Source organism: Peromyscus californicus, unplaced genomic scaffold, assembly GCF_007827085.1.
Source record: "Peromyscus californicus insignis strain IS unplaced genomic scaffold, ASM782708v3 Scaffold_7__1_contigs__length_154581171, whole genome shotgun sequence".
NCBI classification, from domain to species: domain Eukaryota; kingdom Metazoa; phylum Chordata; class Mammalia; order Rodentia; family Cricetidae; genus Peromyscus; species Peromyscus californicus.
In genome coordinates, this window is record NW_026294595.1 from 90,056,449 (window position 1) to 90,075,486 (window position 19,038).

General features: G+C 42.7%; 2 protein-coding genes and 1 pseudogene across 6 annotated transcripts in view; 2 read left to right on the forward strand and 1 right to left on the reverse strand.

The window, feature by feature from the left end:
- Cdin1 (CDAN1 interacting nuclease 1) overlaps nt 1–1,186 on the forward strand; it is a 211,334-nt gene extending 210,148 nt beyond the window's left edge. For all 5 annotated transcript variants that reach the window (XM_052723467.1, XM_052723465.1, XM_052723473.1 and 2 more), the window contains one exon: nt 1–1,186. This exon is cut by the window's left edge and continues 623 nt beyond it. The gene's annotated coding sequence lies outside the window, so the exon portion shown is untranslated.
- Nucleotides 1,187–5,202: 4,016 nt separating this feature from the next.
- LOC128101867 (protein BRAWNIN-like) lies at nt 5,203–5,582 on the reverse strand. The gene has a single exon (XM_052725292.1). It carries the CDS (start codon nt 5,543–5,545, stop codon nt 5,342–5,344), a length of 204 nt encoding a protein of 67 aa, XP_052581252.1. The 5' UTR covers nt 5,546–5,582; the 3' UTR covers nt 5,203–5,341.
- Nucleotides 5,583–15,538: 9,956 nt separating this feature from the next.
- Nucleotides 15,539–15,928, forward strand: LOC128100967 (ATP synthase subunit e, mitochondrial-like; annotated as a pseudogene).
- The last annotated feature ends 3,110 nt before the right edge of the window (nt 15,929–19,038 follow it).

Sequence of the window (19,038 nt, forward strand, 5' to 3'; positions counted from 1 at the left end):
CAAGTGTTCCTTCTCACCTGGGGCTCAGCAGAGCCGGACAGGGACCGTTTCTGTGGAGACCTACAGCCTCGTGACTTCTGTGGCATCCAGCCAAGTTGCAAAAATCCCCCTTGATGAGAATTTCCTCTTTCATGAAGCTTATTTGAACACGAGCATTTCACATTGATCTCACCTTAAAGTATGAGATGCTTTGTGTCTGGCAAACCATGCTTGGGGCTGAGGCAGAGGACTGACGCTCAGCCTTCCTCTCTACAGTGGCCCTTTGAAACATGACTGGTGGCCTATACAATGTTGGCCACTATTTTTATGAGTTTTTTTTTTTTAAGTACATTCATACATACTTTGTGTCTGCATTTTATAACAAATAATTGTATAACGCCCAAATAATTTAGACATTATAGTCAGCTTTCAATGAATTAAGTGTTCCAGAAAAATCATAGAGTGATTTTTAAATAAGCAAAATAAAAGAGATTTTGTATTTATTCACTTTAATTTATTCACTTTTATATACTACAGACCAGACTTCAGTCAGAAGCAAAACATCAATAAAATAATTATAAACCTATCTCTTGGGAAATTAAAAAGTAATCTGTATCCCCCCCCCAAACAAATGTACTTAAAAATATTTGCCCCAGTGCTTGTAAAATGTAGCTTTTAAAATATTGAGTAGATGTTTTTAGAAGTAAAAATAAGGCTTTTGGAAACACCTTAAGTCATACACATTGGTGAGTTCCTTTTGTGTCTGGTCAGTGAAAAACTTGGCCTGTTGCCTTCCTGCCAAGGGCCAGGAGTGTGGCATGTCCAAGATAGGATGGTAAGCTCTCCTGGGAGACTGCACTAAATCATGGGGTCAAAGGTAGGGTGGGGAGGAAGCATCAGGCAGGTTTTATGTATGAAACAGATGATTTGAGATCACCACTACATTGCCTTTATACACATGCTTTAAAGAAAAATACAAAAATCTGTTTTTATGGTATGCCCTAAGCCACTGGTTTTGTTTGTTTTGTTTTGGAGAGGGGTTTGTTTTGTTTTTGTTCTTGTTTTGGGGAGGGTGCAGTAAATGACATGTATCTGCACAGATATTGAAAATCCTGCTAAACCCTTGTCAAAGATTTGCTTATTTTAACATTAGCCTAATTTATGATGAGCGTGCACAAATAAATTTTAGAAGCTCAAAAGATCCTTACGTTTTTGCATTCATTCTTGTACCTGAAGCCCTGACATAATGTGTTGTGAAAAGGTTCTGGTAGCCCCAACAGAGACACCACCTTGTGTTTATGAGTGAAGCATCCCAATTTGGCCCCTCACAGCAAGAAAGAAAGCAATGGTAAATTACACACTGTGGTAAGTTTATGAGTTACTGAAAAACTAGTGTGATCCTTGTGTCTGCCGTGTTTGAATTAGAGACCCGTGGGAAAGAGTGTTGCTCCCAGGTGAGAAGCTTAAACCCACTTTGTTGTTCTTTTCATCTTAAAAATACTTATCTGGGACTGGAGAGATGTTCAGCAGTTAAGAACATTGGCTACTTTTGCAGAGGACCCAGGTTCAAATCCCAGCACCAACGCAGTAGCTCACAACTACCTGTAATCCAGTTCCAGGAGATCCAGTGGCCTCCATGGGCACCAGTCATACACGTGGTACACATATATACATGCAGGCAAAACACTCATACACATAAAATGAAAAAATCTTAAAACATACTTACCTGTACAACATTCTTATATGTTGCTTGTTGTTTATTTCTTTAGTGTAGGCAATCCAAACATGGGCCCCGGGACAGCAGTCATGGGATGCCTTGCTTTTATGGCTGTCCTCATTAGAACATTAATGTTAAAGTCAAATCTTTACTATTTTTGGAGACCATTTTGCACACTGTACTGATGAACTGTGCCAAGTCAGGATGCAGGAATATTAGTAAAGCAGAGCTCTAAATAGTGCTCTCTCTGCCACAGAGACTTGTTCCACAACTGCACCCACAAACACTTCAGACGTCTTTGAAGAGTGGAGAGGGACTGACTGAGAACAAAGCTGATCCACCTGGCGTTCAAAGGTGACTGGATGGACTCTTCCTCTCTATCCTTCTCTTCCCCTTCCTAAAACACAAACGACTGAGACTTTCTTTTACCTTCCAGTGAGGTGTGTGTAAGCCTCACACGTGACAGGAGGTTCGGAGTTCCGAAGTCCACCTCTAGGAAAAGTATTAATTTTAAGTGTGAGTGTGTACCTGCTCGTCACCTGCAAGGCTTGATGCCACTGTGGAAAAGATGATGAATAGTTGGTCTTTGGGGATTGCATTAACTCATGAGAGCCACCAGGGAAGGGACTGCTTAAAGCCCTGATGAGGTAACCTAAATAGTCCCCTAGCTGGCTACACTAATTAACACACAGCACCAAAGTGAACAGTTAGTTGACTCGACTCTCCCTGGGGAACTCCACCCACTACTTTCTGCATTGAAACCGAGATACCTGGTGTCTGCTCTTTGGGACCTGCTTTAGGCCTGGAGTTTCAGCTGTGTGTTTTTCCTTCCCTGCTTCTTCCTGGTCATCTTCCTGCTCATTAAGCTTCTTGAGCTTTCTACCACATGGGTATGCCTTCCTACTCATCTCTTTTTTCTTTGTAGGCAATGATCCCCCTGACGCAAGATACAGCTCTAAATCCTTGTGAAGTAGCAACTGACCTAATCTCTCCAAGTAAAAGTGAAATTCATGCACTTCACAAGCCAAAACACCAGAGTGCGTGCATGTTACCAGCACCTGGGGGATCCTACTACATTCAACTTAGATAATATTTCATATGAGATTTATGCCTTAGGTAAATGTTTTGGCAAAAGGAGCCAACAAAATTGGATATGGTGATGAACGTCATTAATCCCTGCATTTGGGAGGCGGGCAGGCATATATCTATGAGTTTAAAGCCAAAAACTGGTTTACATAAAAATTTCCAAGCCAGGGCTACAGTGTGAGCCTCTGTCTCAAAAAAAAAAAAAAAAGAAAGAAACAAAAAAAAATCTCAAAAGAAGCCAAGACATGGAAGGTTTTAGAGCATGTTTCAGCCCACATGATCGTGTTCAGCTGATCATAGTTGTGAATTAAAATAGTAAAATTTCTGTCTGGCTTAGTGAGTCACTCCGCCCAATTGTTGTGGGGTAGCTTGCCATTGCCCATGTCTCTGAGAGGAGACTGCTTCATAGAATAGCTATTTGCTGAGAAGAATGGAAGGAGATGCTCTCCCCATGGGCACATTCTTGACTAGGGTTAAGGAACCAAGTAAGGGGAAACTTACCAGGCAAACAGTGGGCGTGGGCCCGCTGTGTCACCACTGGGGGACAAGCACGAGCTGCCTATCTCAACCTGAAGCACTCTTAGGTTAAGGAAGGGTCATGCGTGACATAGTTGAGCCCGTCTAATAACCCTCCTGACCCTCCTATCCTATTGGTAGGAAAGCCAGTCTGAAGCTGTTTTATGAAGAGCATGGCTGATTCCAAAGGTTAAATGAGGAAGATGGGATTATGAATTAAATAATGACCAGAAGAGCCTGTGTCCCCCCTGTGCTTTGTGCCTTCCTGCTATTGTTTGGAGCATGGCTGTGAGACAAAGAACCGCTTAGGTCAAGCACCATAAATTACGGTTTTCATACAATAGTCACCCACTAAAATGATTTCAAAGCTTGATCAAAGTAATTCCAAAGAGCCTTTTAAAACTTTTCTACAATACATGGGTGGCAGGAAGTGCTCATTTGGTGCCTTGATTTGTTTCAGTCACTGTAGCCAAGTTCAGTCTTGGTACCATGCCTGCTTTATATAAAACCCAAATCATTGATTAGGTGAGTACAACTTGTGTTTGGTGCTTCCTGTGTGAGGACAAAGGTTGGAGTTTTTATCTAGTTACTTACCTACAACAACTGAACATTTGGAGTCACTTGTAAAAAAAAAATATATATATAATTCAATTGTTTTACATGAGCATAGCTCGACTGTACTTAGGTCCCCTAAGTATTTGCTAAATCGTATCTACCCCCTCCATGAGGGTGGTGTCGGGGGGCTAACTTGGTGTTTCAGTGAGGCAACAGATACGATTGTTTTTCTTTCCCTCACTTGGATTTCTTCTGAGCAGTCTTGTGTCAGAGACAAGGATGATAAAAACTAGGCGAGTGGCCGCAAAGAAGAGCGAGCCCTCAGTTCAGCCACATGGACCGTGGAGGTGGAGGAAGGGAGCCATGTCAGGTGCAACTGGTGGCCATGCTCCTGGCGCAGATCACCTTCGCTTTTTTAAAGGAAGGTCATTTTGAAAGGCCAGCATGAAATACGACCACGTCAATTAAGTACTAACTGTTGAAGTTCAACATTTCATTGAGGGCCAAACATGAAGCCAGTGACCATTAACCTAAAATGGCCATTAATTCTCCTCCTAGAAACTGCTGTCGTTTAAAGGTATTTCTAGAAGAACTTGCACTGCTCCTTGGGGGAGGGGGCTTTGTTATTTTTCACATCCAACATAAATTCATTCAGAAGTAATTTAGTATGTCTGTGTAGACTTTCTGGGGTTTTGTTGTTGTTGTTGTTGTTGTTGTTCTTTTTTATTAAAATTCTTTTGGAAGGCATCAAAATCCAGTCAAAACTATCTCTTTACAGGAAACCATAGTTTTGTTGTTGTTGTTGTTTTTGTTTTGAGTGAACTGAAAAGCGAACACGGTTTGTGTGCTTAGTAAATATCTTAACAGTCAGATTACTTGCTGTTTGTTTAATGTAAAATTTCCAGTTAAATTATTATCCTCATGGGGGCAGAAACCACATCTATTTTGTTGACTTCTCTATGCTCAGGTCCTATCAAAATTCCTGGTACAGAGAGCCGTTCAGTAAGTGTTATATGAAGAAATGATTGCTAAATTTATATTGAATGTGTCCTCACTTTCATACACAAATAATTGGAGCTATTTCTCATTTTTTTCAGATAAAAAATGAACATAGTCACAGGAATCAGGAAAGTAACATATATGTTGATGTTAAAGAATCAATTACTTTTAACTTCTCAAAAATCTCAAAGCAAATTTATGAAGAATATTTTTGAGACGTGCTCAATTTTGAGGAGAATTCATTATCATTTTGTTGCATCTGACGTTAAAGTTGCCCCAGAGCATTGATTTTATCCACTGAATTGCTAAATGAGAATATCTGAAATCTTATTTTTTTTTTCATAATACAAGTCAACTTTATCAGCTCCTACCAACCAGCATTTGTCTTTGGATTAGACGTTTTAAGAAGTCGTTTTACCCAATATATGTAAAAATATATATGTAAAATATTATTCACAGAATTCTTGGCAGAGTTGTATTTTGAAGTTTCTACTGCTGTGAAACTTGAGGTTTGTGGTGTCTCTCTTTCAGTCCCAAAAGCTCCGTTTTGAGTTCTCCAGGCTTTGGTGGAATTTCAGGTATTGTCAGGTCAGGCTGGTAGTACCAGTGCACCATCTGGGCCCCGAGGCACATGGCCAGGAGGCTGGAGGACAGCATTTTCAAGTAGGCGGAACAGGGCACGCCCCCGGGCATGGTGGAGAGCGGGGAGTGCACGAGCGCAGGACGACCCGGAGCTCCTGAAATCTTATTTTTCTTTTAAAGATAGACTTACCTTTATATCTTCAATTCTATTTTTAAAATAATTGCCCTTAACATCCTATCAGGCCCCCAAATCCAGGCATTTCACACACAGATTTGGGGTTATTTGGGGGATGTTGTCAGGGTCCCTATATCTGGCACTTGTCACTGCTTCCCCTTGTAATGCCTGGTTAATTGCAAAATGCATCCAGGCCATGAATGAGGTTGGCTGGCTTTAGAGAAAGTATCTCTGGTCCTTTGCTTACAGGACCTGATCTTTGAAGAGATGCTGTCCGCAGCCTATTCAGTGGGTAAGCCCTTATTAGTCATTAATTCAGGTGTTTCATCATGTGAAAGCCAGAGGCATTCTAGTTCCTCTTCTTCTGGAAACTTGTAGCACCATTTTCTCAAGGTTCCCATGAACATCTGGAGAGATCTGACCCACAGTACAGGTACCAATGAGACCTGCCCATCTCATTCGATATTCCTAATATATTTCTAGCACTAAAGCTGTTTAAGACACAAATACTTATCAGGTCTCCAGTGTGTGTTAGCAAGTCTTTGAAGTACTCTGGGGGACTTTTTTAATGTAATTTAAAAAAAAAAAAAAAAAACCTTCTTGGAAAAAAAATAGTTACTTGTCAAAATGGAAACAACACAAAAGACATGCTTTACAATGAATTGAAACACAGCAATAAAATATAACAAAAGGGTAAGGGGGTAGAGCTCAGTGGCTAGAGGACTTACCTAGCACACTTGAAATTAATCCCCAGCATTGCATAAACCACGCATGGTGGTACATGCTTGTAAACCTAGCACTTAGGAGGTAGAGAAATTCACTCATCCTTGGCTAGGAGTTTGAGGCCATCCTGCTATACTCTAATAAATAATTAATTAAATATTATTAAACAATGAAAGAGTGTGAAAAGTGGCCCCGTGGATGTGAGACCGTTGTATTCATGGAAAACTGAGTTGTTGACTAATTAATTATATTCCTCTTGTTTTCTTCCTCATGATCCTTGAACGTGTCTTCCAGTGGCAAAAGGGTTACAAAAAGCAGAAAGGGGACCAGTGAATGAAGGGGCTCATGTGAAGGTGGAAATACCTTTTCAGCTGATTCCTTGACAGTTTCTTAAGCCATATGGAGAAAGGAAAACCACCTCATTAGCAAAGATAAGAAGTTTGACTCCTAAATTGAGAATTTTGGAATTCAAAGGCACCAGAGGGTTCATTTTCCTGAAGAAACAAGTCAAGAGAGTTCATATGACCTGTTCAAAGTCATGGATCTTTTTGATAAGGGACAGAGCCAGCACTTCCTGCTCCTAACCTCTTGTGTTTTGTCTTCTACCATAATAATACTGTTCTTTCGTCAGCTTAACACAACCTAGGGTCACATATAAAGAGGGAACTTCAGCTGAGGAATTGCCCGGATCAGTTTGGCCTGCGACCATGTCTGTAAGGGAGTGTCTTGACTGATGACTGTGGGCGGCACCATCCCTAGGCTGGTGAAGCTGCATGCACTGCATAAGAAAGACAGCTGAGCAGGAGTCAGAGAGTGAGCCAGTAAGAAACATCCCTCCATGGCTTTTGCTTCAGTTTCTGCTTGAGTTACTGTCATGACCTTCCTCAGTGATGGACCCAGAATTATAAGCTGAAGTAAAACCCTTTCCTCCTCACAAGTTGCTTTCAGCCATGGTGTTTATCGCAGCAACAGAAAAGCAATTTGGGCTTGCATTTACCGTGTTTCCTTACTCTAAAGATAAGATTATATTTAAAATAACTGATCACCCCTAGGAAAGATCAACTCCCTAATGTCAACATATGAAGTTTTAGAACTACAGTTAGGAGAGCCCAGCAGACAAACGGCTCTGCAGCCGTTCAGAGTGCCTGTCTCCCTGCTCACAGACAGCCTACCTGCTAAGGGCTTCAGACTTCCTCTGTAAACTGAAATAATACCTAGCATGCACGACTGTTACGGGAATTAAATAAGATTAGGGTTGAATACACCATAAATCACAGCCATTCTAAAACTGGCATCATCATGTATTATAGCTATGTTACATGCTATATAACTATTAATAAATTACTGCTACATAGAAGGATCCATTTCAGGGCCCGGGGGGACAGATCAGTGGGTAAAGTGTTCACTGCTCATGCATGGGGACCTGAGTTTGGAGGCACAGCGCTCACACAGAAGCTGGTCTGGTTGCCTGTGCTGTAACCCCAGGTAGTCTAGCTGCAGTGACACACTGCAAGGTCAAGGAGAGACTCTGCTTCAAAAGTGAAGGTGGAGAATGATAAAGGAAGGCACCTGATGTTGATCCTCCCCATGTGTACATGCAAGTGAGTGTACCTGTACACACGTGCACATATAACCATACACCACACACACACACACACACACACACACACACACACACACACACACACACGAAGCATATTTCACAAGTGGCATGAGACCTTTAAAAGCTGTGTTTTCTATCCTGGCTTAGACGCCATTGTGAAGTGGACAGTTGGCCTTTCCTTCTGCTTTTCCAAAGCCCATTCAAAACAACAAACGTTTGCCAGAAGTTGCGAGCAGCAGGAGAAGATCATCCTCTGAGAGCAGACACATGTTGACTTGGTTGTTGGCGCAGACAGATGTCCAGTTTACATTCCTGTGCGCCGGAGGAGTGCAGAGACAGGCAGCCTGTGTTTCTTTTGATAGTGACAGTAACCTTTGCCATAAATACAGCCTCAGCAGCCAGACAGAGCAGGAAGCAGTCAGCACTTACACATCTGACTGGCAGCCCAAGGCCTGTGCACCAGATGCACCCCTAAACACTCATGGGTTTGTCATCACAGAAAAGCATCTTGGCGGGCACTGAAACACCTTCTCAAGGCCATTGTTAATTCGATGAAATAGAAGCATTGGTGCTAGCTGAATTTCATCTTTGAAAAAAAACCAAAATGCCAAAATGGAGGGAAGTTGGGGAAATGAGTGGCTTGCTCCTGGATTCTCTCTCTCTCTGATGACTGTGACACTATTTGGAATGTTTTTGGGTTTTTGTTCATTTGTTTGTTTGGAGACATGACTTTCACTAGCGTACCACTTCCACACATAAGCCTTATGACAGGCAAGCCAACTTTTTTTCAGCAGTTGAAATAGCACCCTCATGAATACTGCGCGGTGGTGGTGGGTGTGAACTGGCTTCCCATTGGCTGCTGAAAACACTGGAACAATATGGTAGTGTGAGAGTGTGGTTCCTTGCCCCCGGGGCTTCAGGAGTACTGTGCACGTCGTCCACTGAGTCAAACAGTACCCCACCAGGTATGTATGTGAGTGCTCTCCTGCTCTCTTCAGAGAGCCTGACGAATCCAGTTTTGCATCGTGTAGCTTCTAACAAGATGGGGTGATTTCTCTTTATCCATTCTAGACTATCTGAAAACTGAGAAATGGTTCTGAAATATTGAAATGTATGTCCAACAAGTCACAAAAACTCAGTAGTATCATAGGTTGCCCAGACTGACCTGAGTCAACATACAGAGCATCTCTCTCTGTTGTCAGGTATAGCCCACAGAAGATGGAGGCAGAAATGCCAATGAGGGGGCACCCTTGGGTCTCGTGCCCACCCCTCCAGCTTCAGTCACAAGGTGACAAGTTCGATGGCTTTAGTGAGGTTTCACTCTGTCCCCAGTGTCCCTTTCTCTTACAGATGTGTCCCAGATCTATAAGAGGGATGACATATCCCCAGTTTCCCAGCATCCAAGAGGCTGGAGCAGGAAGATTGCAAATCAAGGCTAACCTGAGCTGTGTAGTAAGACCCTGTCTTTAAAAAGAGAAATTTTTGAAATGGAAAATGAAAGGGAAAAAAAATCTCTTTTACTTTTACTCACAGAAAGTGAAAGTTGAGCAGAACAGTCCTTGGGAATTACTTTGCGATGGGCCCATTTTGCATAGTAGACTGTACAGTATAGGAATGATTTGGAGTCAGTAGTCAAATTTGAAGTTTTTAGATTAATTTGCATTGAACCCAGTTTGGCATTGTAATTGTTAAAACATAAAACATTCACACAAACTGTCCTGAAATTCACTGATTGTTTAGGTAGGGGGTTGTATGTATTTAATTGTGTGTGTGCATGTGTGTGTTTATGTGTGTTTGATACTGGAAGCTATACCCTGGGTCTCGGTAAGCAGTTTAACATTGAGCTATAGCTCCAGCTCGTTGACCTGGTGATCAGCTAAGCCTCATTTAAGTTTATGACGTCACCAAAGTGTTCACTCCTTCACTTACAAGCTCGTCCACATCTCTGGAAATGTGGTGGGGGATGGGGCTTCTGAATGCCATAGGAACCATAATCCCCCCAGGCTCTCTAGAAATAACCTGATTGGCCCTCTCCTTCTGGGTTGGCCCATATAACTTCCTGGAGAACCTAATATATCAGTTACAGAACAGTAAATAGGCCCTTAGGACCATAACCTACAGAGGCAGTTGTCTGTTCCTGCCTGCCTTAAAGAGAGAGGACACAAGGCAGATATAATCTGCTGTCACACAAACGCTCTCCCCTCTCCAAGTGCTCTCTCTCTCTCTCTCTCTCTCTCTCTCTCTCTCTCTCTCTCTCTCTCTCTCTCCTCTTCCTCTTCCTCTATCTCCCCCTGACCTTCCCTCTCTCTCCATCCTCTCTAACAGAATGCAACTTTATCCTGGGACTGGAAGACGTTTTCTCATTTTGTAATCAGGAAGATGAACCTAGTACTAAACTCTCAATTCTGCAGATGAGGGGATGAACACTAACTAACGCTGATGTTCCAGAAGGCTTTTCGACTCTGATGAAAGCAAGGCCCTCTTCTGTGATGGCCACCCTTTCAGTGTTAGGATGGGAAGGTGGAAGCTGTGGTAGCCATCTGTGACCCTGAGGAAAATTTGCCAGAACCGTTAAGCAGGCTTAGTCTTGCAATCCCTCATACCCAAGGAGAAAGCAAACCCGCCTTTCTCCACTACTGTTCATCAGGAATTCTGTTACTGCATCCAAATGCATCCCTAACTGAAGCAAAGACCGTGTGAATTACTTGAACAGGGCCCGTGGTAGTCTCTTCCATTCTACGAGAGACATGTAGTCAAAATTTCTAACCAATTTGCTGACTTATCAGACATATCCAGAGACACTGACCCGTCGCCTAAATTCTACAAGTACTAAGAAGGAACCCAATTCTCTTTCCAGAAAAGACAGACCCTGTAATTTATTATGTAGCAACTCAACATTCTTTGACGATCTGTCAAGGGTCTGAAGCCTCCAGGAATGTCGTTAACATTGATAAGGGGGTTGGAGAGATGGCTCAGTGGTTGTGGGCACTGGCTGCTCTTGCAGAAGGTCCAGGCTTGATTCCCAGCACCAACATGGTGGCTCACAGTGACTTGTAACTCCCTTTCCGAAGGATCCAATGCTCCCTTCTGACCTCCACAGTCACTCACTTGGGTGGTATACAGACACACATGCAGGAAAAAGCACCCATCCATATAAAGTAAAATTAAAAATAATATTGCAAAAACTAGAGAGTAAAAGGGTCTCACCAGAGATCTGTGAAAACAAAGCCTTAGTGACATAGAATCATTTGGGGGTAATCATTTCTCCTCTTCTCCTGTCCCCACTTCCACAAAAGAACAGTATTTTCACTGAATTATGTAATTGAATATGTTGTCTGTTTTCTTCATTTCTAATTTCGATAGTGCGTTTTAATTATGACAGTAATGACGGCTGAGCCAACTGGGATAGGAGTGCAATATGCCTCTGACTCAAACAGGCATGGTCATCTATAAAAGAGGAGACAAAGCCCCAGTCCAGAAGTCCAGGACCTTCAGCCCAGACACTGAGATCTGCTTACAGTTCCAGCCTTCACAAGCTCCTCAGGTTTTAGCAATTGACTTTGCTTCCTCAGAACCCAAGTATCTCTTCAGTAACTGTGGAGCTAGTTAGAAGCACCTGTGTTTAGCTTGTAACGCTTGAAACGTTTGATGCATCCGAAGTACTAATGACGGGACCCAAATGCAGGAATACCTGATAAATGTAGCTGCCGCTAGCACCTCTTTGCCAAACAGGGTCCTGGTAACTCATAGATGTTAAGTAATTTGTCCGGTACAACATTAGAAAGGTCAGTTCACCAGTGAAGAATGTGTGTATGTAGACACACAGGAAGATATTCAGTGCCACGAGTGGTTAGTTAGGAAAACCCACAAGAAGCCACTGTAAACCTGTAAGAGTGACTTCAATAAACACATCGTTATTTGCCAGACATGGTGACACCTGTAAGCTGAGCACTCAGGAAGCTGTGGCAGTAGGACAGCCCAGGATACATAATAAACCCCTGCCTGAAAACAAAATTTAAAAAAAGACATCAAATGTGGGGGGGAAAGGTGAAGCAGCTACATCATACATCGCTGACGAGAATGCCAAGTGCTACCTAGCTCCTTGCTTAAACATTGAGGAATGTATTATTAAATTAACCCAGCAAGTCTACTTCTGAACATTTACCCAGGAGAAACAAAGACCTATGTTCTTACAAACGCCACTCTACAAGTATTTATACTTTTGTTAGTCACAAAGGCCCCAAGCTAGAAAACAAAATGCCCAACTTCGAAGGGATAAACCGTTGGTATACCCATCCAATGAAATGCTATGCGACACTACCAAGGAAGGGACTACCAATGCGTACCCTAGCATAAGTCAGCATCAGAGTTAAACTTAATATAATCCAGACTCGGCAGCTTCATTTTCTATGATTCTACTACATATAATATTCCAGAAAAGCAAAGCCATAGGGGTAGAAACCCTAGCCGATTGCCAAGGCTCAAGGTAGGCAGGAAGACAATAAACTACAAAGGGCACAAGAGAACCTTTTAAGATGTTGAAATGTTTCACTACTTAATTCTGATGATGGTTACAGACTGCAAAAATTTGATAAAAACCAAGGATCTGTGCACCAAAAAAGGATGTACTTTTTTATAAATTATACCTCAATAAGACAACAAAAAGAAAACAAATGTGAATTTTTTAAGTTAGATTAATATTTTCAAATGAATTCTTTGCATTTCAGTAATGTTCTGACTGTTTACCAGCTCAACTTTTCCTCAGTTCAACCTATTATCTATAAGATATTAGCTACATTGCCTCTACTAGTTATACTCAGAATAGGTGTATGGTATTTTCAGTCAATATGGTGCCAGTGCAAAGAATTTAAATATTAAATGGTATTATGTCAAATTAGAAACATTCTCTTTCTTCACAGCTTTGCACAAAACATACATTCAACACTGTTCAACAAATGTTCATTTTTACAGCCTTGAAAATGAGCATGTTTGCACACTTCCAACGTACCAAGCGCCATCTGGATCCCCAGATCTAGACCACTTCGAAGTATATTTGAAACACCTAGCCGGGCAGCAGTGGCACGCGCCGTTAATCCCAGCACTCAGGAGGCAAAAGCAGGAGGATCTCTGCATTCTAGGCCAGCCTGATCTAAAGACTGAGTTCCAGGACAGCCGTAGCTACCCAGAGAAACCCTGTCTTGAAAAACCAAATTTAAAAAAAAAAGAAAGAAAGAGAAGAAACACGTTGGTGACACTATAGAGACCAGGTCCTGGAGTGATGTCCAGTACATACTAAGCAAATGGTAAATATTTGTTATTTTATTATTTCAATTTCCTCTACCTTATGAAAGTTTAAGGTACTCTGGTTGCCTTTGTTACTTTCTCGATATTTGCCACTACACCACACCTCCTTTCTAACCCAGCTTCACTTTTGTTCAAGCGTCTACTGTCCACAGGATGGCCACGTGCTTTTCTGGGAGAAGAGAGGAAACCCTAGTCTGGGTCCCGAAGGGCACTCCACAGATATTCTAAGCTAGTCAAGCCCCTTCTTTCCCTACCAGTGACTGGTATGTCCTGGGCATATCATGCAATTGACACCAAAGAAAATTGAGGAAACATCTGCAAAGTGTGTGTGTGGGGGGGGGGGGGATGCTTCTGGAGAAAGTTTTCCTTGCTGATCATGAAGGGAGCAAAGTCTGCTTTCTCCCAGTTGTGGTTGCATCTGGAAAATGGATGAATTGCTGTACCATCTGGCTAGCAGGAGCAGGGGCGATGCAGACAAGCCGGTGCTGCCTCAGAGGATGAGAAGGCATTCCAAAAGAATAGCCCGGGGCTCTCCTGACGTCACTGAGTCCCTGACTCAACCCCCTGGACTCCATCCTCTGCTTCCATACTTCCCACTTCTCAGATAATAAATCTTCTTCAGCGGGAAGCCGGCTGGGATTGGGTTTTCTGTTATTTGGAGCCAAGAAACATTATAACTGATACATTTACTTATAGAAGATATGTCGCCTCCCACCAGGGTGCAAAAGGAGCTAAATAAAATCACAGAAAAAGAAAGCAGGGTTCCCCACATTTGTTTTCTTACATATATAATGAACCTATAGAATAATATGTATCTTACTGATGAAAAACAAGGATAAAATACTAATCTAAAAATGGTGGTTAAGAGAAACTGGATGTAAGGTAAATGAGAAATTGTACTATTTTCACAAGTTTTCTGTAAGTCTGAAACTAGTAGAAAATTAAAATTTCCTTATATAATAGGGTTTTTAAATGACAGAACACAGAACTAAGAACATGGGAGTTTAAATGTACAATTAATTTACATAGTAATGTTTTATATGTGGCCAAAAAAAAATGACACAAATCTCTTCGCTGGCAGAGTTACTTCTGTGCACAGACCCACAGAGCTCAGGTATGCCCTAAAACCACATAAAGGAGCAGGAATCACCATGTCCATTCAACAATGAGGAAAGGAGCCATGTTAGAGAGGTCCAGGGACCTGCAGGAGGTCATGCTCTAATTAGTGGCAAAACCAAGAGCAGCCCTGGCCTCACATGAAGGTGGCTTTGCTTACCCTTCCCACCCAACTCTAGTCAGGGCACGACACTTTCACAAAGACTCCTGGAGAAAGAAATTTTCAATATGATGGAAACCCTTCAATCTGGTCCCAAGAGCAGTCATTCAAATATATAAGGTGAAGAATTTGATTTAAAAAAAATAAACTGAAAAATCAATTTATTGAGCCAATAATTACTGATACTCTAAGCATCCTCAAACACCAGTGTTAACCAGGGCTTTGCAACTTGTGGTACATGTCAGCATTCCTCATTTCAATGAAAAGTGGAGGTTCTTTCCATACACTGATTTCTCTTTTTAAAAACCAGTCTCATGTATTAGAATAAATTTATTTTCAATGTGCAAAACTATCTCGGTTGATTTTGAGAGAGTTGTTTACATGTCGGATATTCTTGTTGTGAAGGCATTTAGTTTGCATTTCTGCACGTAAATTCCATGCTACTAAGCGTATTATACCAGAGGGGTATGTCCACAAGTCCGGCAGACAGTGTGAATCCGTGCCGGGTGTCATACTGGAGCACAAAGGCTGAGGCGGGTTCAGAGTCAGACTGAGCTTACAAGAGACTGTCTGAAGAATATGCGAGTCAAATTTTTGTTACTGTTTGGCTTAACATCTTCCAGCAGTACACTTGTACTCAGAACGGTCTCTGCATGCATGCCTTTCCAGGCTCTCTACAACCGTGCACAAGCACAGGAGTCTGGTGCTTGCTTATGTACCTCTGTCTCTTCCCTGTTCTCATACCCAACCACAAGTCACGCTGTCATTTTCAGCCAGAACACGGTGTGCCTGTCTTCAGCCTTTCCCTCTGCTTTCCCGGACCTGCGACGTCAGTCCCGGGATTTAACACAGATGGTTCCCTCTCTTTAGAAGTGGGATTCATAGGGAGAGAGAATGCAATGGTGTTTCGCAAAGCCTAGGGGAAGAGGCGCTATTTTCCACTGGATTCAGTTTTGGTTGGGATGAAGGGAAAATCCAGAGGCAGACGGACACGGCAATTGCACAGCAGTGTAGACGTACGTAATGGCGCTGAACTCTGCTCTTGAAAATGGTCAGGGTGGTACCATTTACGATGTAAATTTATTTGAAAAAAAAAAATGGAAAGGGCAGGTCTTCCGCCTCAGTTGAGCTTCCGGCACGAAAGTCACGGACGGACAAGACGGTGCCCCCCCACACACACACCGCCGCCGTTCAGGTCTCTCGGCTAATCAAGCTCGGCCAACACTCAGCCCTGGTCCTCCGCATGGCCTACCGCGCCAAGCACTGTAGTTGTCTAAAAACCCCGGGGCAGAGGAGGAGAGGAGGATGGAGGAGGAGAGGAGGATGGCAGCGGAGGAAAAGAAGAGACTAGATGAGCCGAAACGGATTGAGAGAGAACCGGCAGAAGCTCGGGATCGCAGCATTCTCAAGTGAAGCGCCAGGGAGCTTGCCTTTTCTTTAGTCGCTGAGGATGAGTAAAGCTTTGTCCTGTGAAAAAGAAAAAGAAAAGGGCATCGGGCAGTGGTGGCGCACGCCTTTAATCCCAGCACTTGGGAGGCAGAGGCAGGCGGATCTCTGTGAGTTCAAGGCCAGCCTAGGTCTACAGAGCGAGATCCAGGACAGGTACCAGAACTACACAGAGAAACCCTGTCTCGGAAAACCAAAAAAAAAAAAGAAAGAAAGAAAAGGGCAAAGAGCTGTAGCAGGAATCTTAAAAGTTCTTATTAATAAAAATCAAACCTGAGGCCAGGTATTGGGGTGAACTCTGGAAGATCAGAGAAGCAAAACAGGCCACAACCACCTCACCTTGCCAATTCCTCAGCTGATCCTGTTTCCTCAGACTGGAAGCCTCTGAGTTCTCATTCAGTATGAATCTCAGCTGAACTGCCGCTCAAAAGCCTGAATGTTTAACCAGCCCAAATGCTTCTAGTTTCTGGTCTTCACGCCTTATATACCTTTCTGGTTTTGCCATCACTCCCTGGGATTAAAGACTCACTTCTTGGGATTAAAAGGCGTGTGTCACCACGCCTGGCTGTTTCCAATGCCTTGAACTCAAAGAGATCCAGAGGGATTTCTACCTCTGGAATGCTAGGATTAAAGGTGTGAGTTCCACCATTTTTTAGCCTTTGTATCTAGTGGCTATTCTGTCTCTGACCCCAGATAAGTTTATTAGGGTGCACAATATTTTGGGGAACACCAAATACCATAACAAAGAGCTAGTTCTGGTAAGAAACGATAGCAACTTGGAGTATGTTAATAGCAGCTACATGAGAAACCTATCTTAGAGGCAAAACTGGAGGTATGTATGTATATCATTAGGGGGAGACAAGAAGGAAGAAAGGGAGGAGAAAATAAGATTTAAGAGTGCCTTCAAGGGCGGGGGAGATGACTCAGCAGTTATGAACACTGGCTGTTCTTCCAGAGGACCAGGGTTCAACTCCCAGCACCCAGATGGCAGCTCACAACCATCTGTTACTCCAGTCTCATGGGATCTAATACCCTCTTCTGGTCTCCATGGGCAGCAGACACACATGTGATATGCAGACATACATGTAGGTAAAACAGAAGGAAGAATGACTTTGGAAGTTATATTCTATCAAGGGTTTGGGTGGTAGTCCCATTTGCAGAGCAGACTTGCGACCATGGGAAAGAGTGGGTAGACATCGGGGGCCTGTGGGGATGTAAAGGTGAGGTGCATGAAAGCAAAGAGCTTTGCATAAGTGTCCATCTGACAGTCGCCTATCAAGACTGGGCATCCTAAGGAACGCAGCCCAGGGGAACCGAATTTGGAAATTCCTGAACATGTAAAGCCAAAGAAGACAGCATCGGCAAAGGAAGATAGCCTTGGAATCATACCTGGCTTGAAAGCCTGGGTTCCATCATATAATACAAGAAAGCAGACTATCTGTGTACACAAAACAATTTCCCTTTTGTAAACAAGAGAAAGTTGAGCTAAGAGAAGGAGAAAATGAAGTCTTCGTGAACGCACTGTACTGAAGAACCCTGGTGAGTGGATATGGATAAGAGTCCGTGGTCTCTAATGCCTCTTCTACTTCTTAAGTATTTGATTTTTTTTTAAATTACTATTTCTTACTTACATTCAACTTTCCAACTAAGACACCCGCAAGTGAAGGACACATAGAGCAGGTTATCTGTCACCCCTGAAGTTGACGCAGCGCTGTGCACCCAAAAAGAACCTTCAGTGTGTGTGAATGATGATGGACAAACAACTTAAGAGGAGGTTGTAGTTTGGATGAGGATGTCCTCCACGGGGTCAGATATTTGAATACTCGGTCCCCCATTGGCGGTGCTGTTTTATGGAAGTTCGTGAGGTGCAGGTTGGAGGAACCATGTCACTAGCGACAGGCTTTGAGAGCACAACGCCTTCCCTACTTCCAGTTTGTTCTCTCTGTTTTGTATTCTCATTTAAAGACGTGGGGGCTCAGCTTCCTGCTCTGGCCACCACATCTGCTGGTTCCTGCCACGCCTCCCTGCCGTACTGGACTCTTATGCCATTGGAACTGTAAACCCAAATAAATTTTCCTCTATACATTGCTTTAGTCATGATGTTTTATCACAGCAACAGAAAAGTAACTAAGAAGGAGGCTTAATATAGGAGAATCCCTTGTTCTGGGGGAAAGGGTCAGACAAAATGCGGAATCAGTTTTTTTTTTTTGTTTTTTGTTTTTTGGTTTTTTTTTGATATTTCAGGAGCAACATCTGATTCTTGCCTACATTGCCTCGAAATAAGAAAGCAGTATAAATTATTCTAAGGAAAGGGCAAGTTCAAAGGGTAAATGTCACTTCTTTCCTGTGAACTAAATGTGTGGCACAACAGGACCTTGAAAGGTTACACAGAAGTTAAGGCTTTATTTAATTAAGCAAGATATCCCTGATTATCATGAAGTCACCAGTGATAATGTTCCTTATCATTTTGTAGCCTTTTGGAAGAAGAGCAATGGGAACAGAATGGGAAGAACAGTCACCAGAGGTGCCATGGTAATGGAGACACTAGCCACATGCCCCTCTCTGCTTCAGGAAGGACACAGTGGCCTAGCAAAGTCATAGAAATCTATACCACACAACCTCATGGCAGCTCATCAAGACTTGAATTTATTCTCATCTCAACTTCCTCTTACACCCTCCAAGAGAAATTGCTTTAGGGTTTTATGTTCAGTTAGTCCCATGTCTTATGTGTACCAGTGTACTTCTTTCTTTCTATTTTTAAGAGATAGGATTTCTCTGTGTAGCCACAGATGTCCTGGAACTTGCTTTGTAGACCAGGCTGGCTTCGAACTCAGGGATCCTCCTGCCTCTGCCTCCTGAGTACTGCGATTAAAGGTATGCACCACCATGCCTGATCAAGGAAGATGAGTTAAAACATTAAAATCTAGTTGTCACAGGACCCCCTGCTCTGGGTCCCAACAGCCACACTGGGTGGCACATCACTTCATAGTGATGCACATGGCTCAGTATATTTCTTGTTACAAGTTGGAGACTCATTTATATTTCCCTTTAGCTGTAAGAAATAAACCTGGCCTTAT

Coding starts and splice junctions, on each gene's coding strand:
- LOC128101867 (XM_052725292.1), bottom strand. CDS start 5,545: ATGCCCGGGGGCGTGCCCTGTTCCGCCTACTTGAAAATGCTGTCCTCC.